Below are 7,520 nucleotides of genomic sequence, written 5' to 3' on the forward strand. Positions count from 1 at the left end.
TTCTGATCTTGTTTACGTGGTGCTCTTCCCTCAATTGTTAACTGTTGTCCATTGGCCCTCTTTGGTTGACACGTATGGATGTCTGGCTGGTTACTTCGTGGCTGTTGTTTTACGTCTTTGCGGTAAGAATAATAGAATATTTTTTATATATTAGATCGTAACACAGATAAAGTTCCTAATTTTAAAACAAATGACAATTATAACAAATGCGACTTGTAAACTCTACTTAACCTATATTTTGCTTATGATATTTTACGTTATCATTTTATATTTCCTTATTTTTTAATAAGTTCTTTTTTATATTAATTTAACTGTTTTTTGAAAAGTAAATGAATATTAGAATATTATTCCTGTACGAGTTTAAGCTGAGTCACAATGCAAGCATATCGAAATATTAGGTTAGCTTTCGGAGAAGATTCTATTATTGAGAGGACCGTTCGATGGTAGTTTCAAAAATTCAGATCTGCAAATGAGAATCTTGAAAATGAGCGAAGTAGATTAAAATTTATATTAAACAAAGATAAATTGAAAGCCAAAACAAAAGCAGAGCACGTATCTCAGATGACAGTTGTGAGATTTAGATGTTTCAGTGCAATGGATAAAGTGAAAAAATTGGAAAAGTGGGTACCGCACCAACCGACAGAGGATCAAAAGTTGCAGTGTTTAAAAGTGTAAAGTTCGAAACATTAGAAATCCATTTTTGATTTATAACTTCGTACACGATCTGGATAATGATTGGACACTAATAAAAATTCTAAACAAATGCTGAAATCATTATTACGAACGAAAAAAGTTATAGTGACTATGGTAGTCTGTAAAGAAAATAATTCTCTGAAACAAGGAGACACCATAACCTATTCTTCTGCATGACAACATATTCGACATACAACACAAAGCACCATATTCATCATTTTAACCGATTATCACTTATTTCACCATTTACAATTGTTTTAAAAATATTCGACACTGAAGAAGCTGTAATCGCATTCGAAGAATTTTTTCGCGTCTAAAATTACGAAGTTTTACAAAAATGGAATACATCAGTTGGAATCTCGTTGAGAAAAGATCGTTAAAGCCAATAGGCTCATATTTTGATCGACAAAAACGCAATTTTGTGATACGATTCAATATCTATAAACTTTTATTGGAATTAACGTAATAATAATTTTTGTAAAAAAGAAAATTTATCCTTAAAAATGTTTTCATCTTAATAATAATTCATCTCGAAAATATTCTTTACCGTAGGCGGAGAAAAAGGATTGGGTGTGCCGGCACTGATCGAATACCCATTTTATGACGTAGAAACGCAATCACAAAAATTCCCATTCCGCACTGGGGCCATGCTAGTGGCTCTGTGCACCCAACTCGTGACGAGTTTCTTCACGAGAAATCTTCTAGGGAAAGGTTACTTTCCTCGATGTTGCGACGTTCTTAGCGTCTATTCACCCGGGAAATCGAAGGACCAATCGGGAGTTGTACAGAGCAGCTCGGGCGCAGCTCTCATGGACACTTCTTCCGTCAATGTGAGTTTTTTTTCTTTTCGTTTGAAAAATTCCATTAAAGTATCCTCTTTATGTCTTTTAGAAGAAAACTAACTATTGAAAGAAAAAGAAATAAAAAATTAAAATCTCCCTCAGAAATCTACCTCAGGAATAGATTCTTGCGATGGGATCGGGCCTGGAAGCTACGACGACGACCGCACCACAACTAACTCCGTCGAAGATGTGACCGATCAAAGGGACAACGGGACCATAACCGGCGACCTATACGAGAAAGAAACCCCGAAAAAGCATATAAACAGCATTGGAACGGCAGCCCAAAAGGCGAACCAAAGCCTGCAACACCTTCAAACATTGAGAAATTCCATTCACGCGAGCTCGATCAGCGGCAGACACACCCCGACCCCCAATCAATATGCCCCTATACAAAGCAACGAGGTCTCGAGAGGTCAAATATTAGGCGTACGAAATCTAAGAGGTTCGATGGGCCAGATGTTGTTGCCAGCGGATCGTCCACCAATCATAGCCCCGTGCAACAACCCGGCCATGGTCAATGTTCCAGCCAATTCGACTATGACCACTCCTATCACGCCGGATGCTCATTACGCTAAAATCGAGGATCCTGTATCCTTGGTGAATGACAAAACAAGGGAAAACGAGAGGCACAGTGTCGTGGACAGGGGGACCACGGAATTTCAAACTGTCCCGGACAACATGTTAACCACGATTAACGTTAAGAAAAATGTGAAAGGCGTGAAACTGGTTGGTATGGAAGGTGGCACATTGAGGAGGCCATCGTTGCAGGTGAGCGAATCCAACGTCACTTCCTTATGATTCCTACATTCTATCTTTTCTATTATTATTTTAAATTCTCTCTCTCTTTATATATATATATATATATATTCTCTGGTTATATTATAAAATTGGTTTATGTTGATTTTGTATTGTTGTTGGATTAAACTTTTTCTTTTTTTTACCAAAAACAAGTTTTGATTTTCTAGTAATTCCTCTCATCAACTGTCCCCGTTCCTGTTTTCTTGAAGAAGAGGAATATTTTTTAAGTTTTGCAAAGTTTCCCCTTCCTTTTTTTCTCTTGTACTTTTATCGCGGTGTTTCGTTGTGTGGTACACGCATAGAATAGAAAGCTGAAGTTTGATATAAAGCGTCTTTAGGGCACGTTCTCACCGACACCGTCGGTCGAACTTGTCCACATATTGGACAGAAGGCAGAGCAGCGGTTCTTACGGGCCTGGCTCCCTTTCCCCCGTTCCTATGGGAGTGGAGGCGTGCAAAACCCATGGAACGGCGTTGGAGGGACAGGGTGGGAATGAACATTGCAGGATTAAAAGGGGCATCGTCAGGCATCACAGGTATCTATATAATTTATATAATACATAATATACATAATAATTTTTATAATATATAATATATATAATATAATAATATTATATAATATACAATATTAATCAGTGTTAATCAGAGAGCTTAAACAGAAAGATTCACCACGAAATCTATCCACGATTCGTTATTCGAACACCCCTCTCCGATTATACGTTCAAACGTTTGCGCAGCTTCAACGATACGGGAGACCGTGCACTGACCACACTTGCCAGGCAACCGACCTATCCATCCATGCCACTGCGTTCCGAGGATTGCCGCATGACACTGGTTAAGAAGGACAGAAGAACGTCGACGATCGCACGACACGGTTCCATGACGAACGAGAAAGAGTTGAGCGGTTGTATGACCGGGCTCGTAGTGTGCAGCCCCACTTACAACATGTATAGCTCGGCTGTGAAAAATTCCAATTACTTTGTGACCGACGACGAGGCGGTCAGCAGGTTTTAGAAAGTTGTAAGCAAAGGAAGGACCAAGGAAAGACGAGAGGACAATCGAATTATCGCCCCCAAAAATCGAGTCGCGAGAAAGATATGCCCGATCGTGTCTTTTTTTATCTATACGATCCTATATATTTTTCTCCAATGGTCGTACAACTTTACCACTGCCCAACTTTTACGACTTTTCTTATTTACTAGGGAGTTTATTATCTAAGTTTTTTTTTACTAATTCATAATTTTTTTAAGATTGTACGCAAATTTATTCGCAAGGAATTTGAATTTTTACGTCGTTCCGTTTGCGGTATTGCGAAGACAAGTTGACCCGATGAGAATCTGTGTAAAATTAGTGACGAGAAGAGAAAATTGGAAATAACGAAGATTTGAAGAGTTTAATTGTTGTGTTACGTCGTGATACGATATCTATAACCGAGCCACTTGATTTGTTAAAGATTCGAAGAGATTTGGAAACGCAATTTAACGACGATCTTTCGTGTACATAACCTCAAATATTGTTGGGGTTACGTCGTTTTAATTACGAATTATTTGAAAACCGCAAACGGTCCGTCCATAACTTTCGTTTTCGCTTCTTTCGAAAGAATCATTTGTTTTCGGCCAAATTGACGATGGAATTATATCCTTAAAGCTCATCTTTAGAGAAATTAAGATAACGATAAGGTTTTACATAGATAGCGAACGGTCAGAAAACGATCGTAGATATTAGATATAAACGAGACAAGTTTCGGTCGGAGCGACTAATATTTCACTCGTGGAGCCGAAAAGTCATTACATTTTATCAGATTTATTGGATGAATCGTGGAAACAGCCGAATTTTTCGATCTCGTATTTACACGTGAACATCCCATTGAAAAATTGCGAGCTTTTTCAACTCATCTTTATTCACCTGTTTCAAGGTTGTTCCACTTTCATCCAATAAATTTTCTTACTCTTCGTATTTTAATGTGGAAATTTCCGAGGAAGAAAAAAATCAATCGAAAGATTCATACCGCGATTCACTTGTTGCCATTTCTTTCTCTACCAAAAGTAAAGGACTACAATTGAAATTTTGGAAATATCTTGCGCGATTCATGATATTTTTCTCGACTTGAAATCAAGTATCTAAAAAAATGAATTTCACAAATGTGATCGATAATTTTAATTCCGATAATTAAATATTAACACACAAATTAGCGTTGGATGAAACGAGAGAAAGAGAGACAGAAATTAAGAACGTACATTTTTCCCGAAAAAAAATTCTAGTCATTATAGTGATTTTCTAGTGATTTTCTAGTCCGTTGAATTCCCTTTCTCAGACTGATTCTATCCAGAGGACCGAAATAACCGATAAACGGTTTTTCAGAAAGTAACTAATTTTTCTTTTTGTACAAAAGAAAATCCAAGAGCGAACAAGTGATCATCTCTTTTGCGTGATTGTGTAGATAGAGCGATTGATATTAAATCAAGGATCTTCGATCAGTTCGCGTGTATGAAAGCGGGGGGAAAAGAGAAGAGAAAAGAAAAAAGAAAAAAAAAAGAGGGAAATCTTTGAAAAACACAATTATGTATTTAGATAATTATGTACGAGATACGTAGCTTTAGTCGAGTTTTAGCTGTGACACAGTGAGAGAATTGGTGTAACGCCGCTCCGCCATTTCTAATGTCCAGAAAAAGTAAAGGAGCGAGAAGTGAGGGATAGTTGAAGAAAAATAGAAGCAGCAGCATGAGCTTCGCTACTCGAAGCCATTCTTCAATTTCGTTTCCAGCACGAAGAAAAATTTCAAAATTGAACAGAACTCGGAATACATTTTTATTTTTTATTTTTTATTTTTTTTATAAACATCTTTCTCTCACTTGAATCTCTATAATTTCAAAACTATAAGGATTTTTTGTAAATTTATATTCTCTCGGATTGTGTGATGTTTTTCATTCTTGAATTTGCTTAATCATTTGTTAAAAATTCATTGTTACGTTCTCGGGAAAAGAAAAGGAGAAGGGACAAGTGTTATTTTCCTTCGAGCCGGAAACGAGTCAGGTAGGTGGAAGAGAAAAGGGATGTGAAGAGTTTCGTCGCTCAACCTACTTTTTCGTACTCGTGAGGGAAGATTAAGCTGCTGGATATAGAACGTCCAATGTATTACGTGCGTAAATTTATGATATTCCGATTGATGAAGAATAACGATATTTTTCCACCGATTATACATCTAGTCTTGTAGGATTAATAAACCGTAAACTGTAGCTGTACGATGTACACACACGTGCGCGCATGCGCGCGCATACATACACACACACATATACATGGAGGTTTCTCTCACGTGTCAACCGATGTAACGATAGCGAGAAAACTTACTGTTATATACGAAACCTCCATTGGCTCAATACCATATGTGGCAAAAAAAAAAAAAAGAAAAAAAAAATTTTTTCGTAGAGTAAACCCATTCGATCTTTCGCACGGAATCGTGTGATATTATTATCATTGGTATTTTTCTTAAAAAGAAAAAAAAAAACAATTATAGAGAGAAATCAGTTTAATTATGCGATTTTATGGGATAAAAGAATTTTATAATTAGATTTTTTTTCCAATCTTTGGTATTTTGATATATATATATATACATACATATGTACGATTAAAGAAAATAATTGATCATTTAATTAATTTAATTGATTGAAAACAACTCGGTTTTGAATTTTTTTCATTATACAGGTTCTAATGCGGAGAATGGATAGAAGTAGTTATAGCATCTATTTAATAATATACAAATGATAAATGAAATCAAGAAGTTCTAAATATTTTTTAAAATTTAATTTTTCTTTTTTTTTTTAAATTTAAAATTTAAATTCAAAGTTAAAATTCAAAAGCAAGTTCAAATTCAAGGCAAAAAATTTATTAAATTTTCTAGATTTCTAGAAATTTAGATTTAGAATTCTTAATTATATGATATATTGAATTTTAATATTATATTTAATTCATATACGAATTTGAAACTCTTAATTAGAATCTTAATTAATTGGATTCTTTTAATAATTTTATTTTTTTTTATTTTTAAAAATTCAGTATAAGATGATAATTTCAATTTCTTTCATCTATCCATTATATCTTATCATTATTATTATTATTATTATTATTTTTTTTTTTTTTTTTTGTTAGAATGTCGATTTTTTAATTTTCCGTATTTTTATAAAAACAATGATTAAAATCTTATAAACGTCGGGAGATGAACGTCGAAAACCTATATCAGTATTATTAAAATATACAGAAAAGGATTCGAAACTTAACAATCGATTCCTGGGGGACAAGCCTCGTGAAGGACCCCTATGGTCTTTCGTAGTGATACTTAATTGTTAAGATAGACTTATTCATAATATAATATACTATTCGCACTATGTATTTGCGATTTTTTTTACATGTTTAAAAATTATTACTATTTATGTTATAATTTCATTTTCTTTTTTGAATTTCATCGTTGATTTTAAATTTTAATTATGAATAACAAAAAAGAATTAATATTAAAATTAGCTTAAGTAAAATTTTTTAATTTTTCTTTTTTTTTAATCCATAATAAAAAAAACCTTATTTAAAATCAAATTTAAAGTTAAGCTTAATTTAAAATTAATTGTTATTTAACCTGATTTTTTTTTATTCTTTTATAAGATTTTCAAATACATAGTTACGACATAGTGAGTAGCCTTCCGCCTTTTATGTTCAAGGTTTAAGTATAAATCTCCATTAACATTTAGCTTTATATCATATATCGTCACGTAAAATGCACTGTAAAATGAATATGAAAAACATTTTGTTCTTTCGAGTTGCCGACACAATAAACAAATTGTGTTGAAACGTGAATCACGTGCCAAATTTTAGGATAAATAAATAAAGTGTACTGCATACGTACGCTTATAATACCGATACACAAATAAATTATATAGGCTTGCCTTTTAAGGATCGTTTATTATCGTAATCGATTGTCTCGATTCAACCCTTATTGGGCATAATTAAACAATCTTTTAACTTAAATTAAACTCAATTCTTCATTCCCAATTGAAAAAAAAAAAAAAATAAATTTCTAATATCTTTATATGATGAAATAAATTTATAAGTTTTTTTTCTTATGAATATTTTAATTTATTCAAGATCGATATGAATATTTTTTCCAAATATTATAAAGAATATTTTTCATCACATTTCGCTC

At 33.5% G+C, this 7,520-nt stretch overlaps 1 protein-coding gene across 3 annotated transcripts in view; it reads left to right on the plus strand.

Moving 5' to 3' along the window:
- LOC102680018 (high-affinity choline transporter 1-like) overlaps nt 1–5,837 on the plus strand; it is a 19,015-nt gene extending 13,178 nt beyond the window's left edge. For 2 of the 3 annotated variants that reach the window (XM_006622016.2, XM_006622017.2), the window contains 5 exons: nt 1–122; nt 1,246–1,523; nt 1,638–2,303; nt 2,672–2,867; nt 3,060–5,837. The exon at nt 1–122 is cut by the window's left edge and continues 1 nt beyond it. In XM_006622016.2, coding sequence (XP_006622079.1) covers nt 1–122; nt 1,246–1,523; nt 1,638–2,303; nt 2,672–2,867; nt 3,060–3,346 — 1,549 coding nt within the window. In that variant the 3' untranslated portion in view covers nt 3,347–5,837. Of the gene's footprint in view, nt 123–1,245; nt 1,524–1,637; nt 2,304–2,671; nt 2,869–3,059 lie in introns of all 3 variants that reach the window. The other variant, XM_006622018.2, reaches the window with a different exon arrangement.
- The last annotated feature ends 1,683 nt before the right edge of the window (nt 5,838–7,520 follow it).

This window comes from Apis dorsata, unplaced genomic scaffold (genome assembly GCF_000469605.1).
Source record: "Apis dorsata unplaced genomic scaffold, Apis dorsata 1.3 scaffold_655, whole genome shotgun sequence".
Taxonomy (NCBI): domain Eukaryota; kingdom Metazoa; phylum Arthropoda; class Insecta; order Hymenoptera; family Apidae; genus Apis; species Apis dorsata.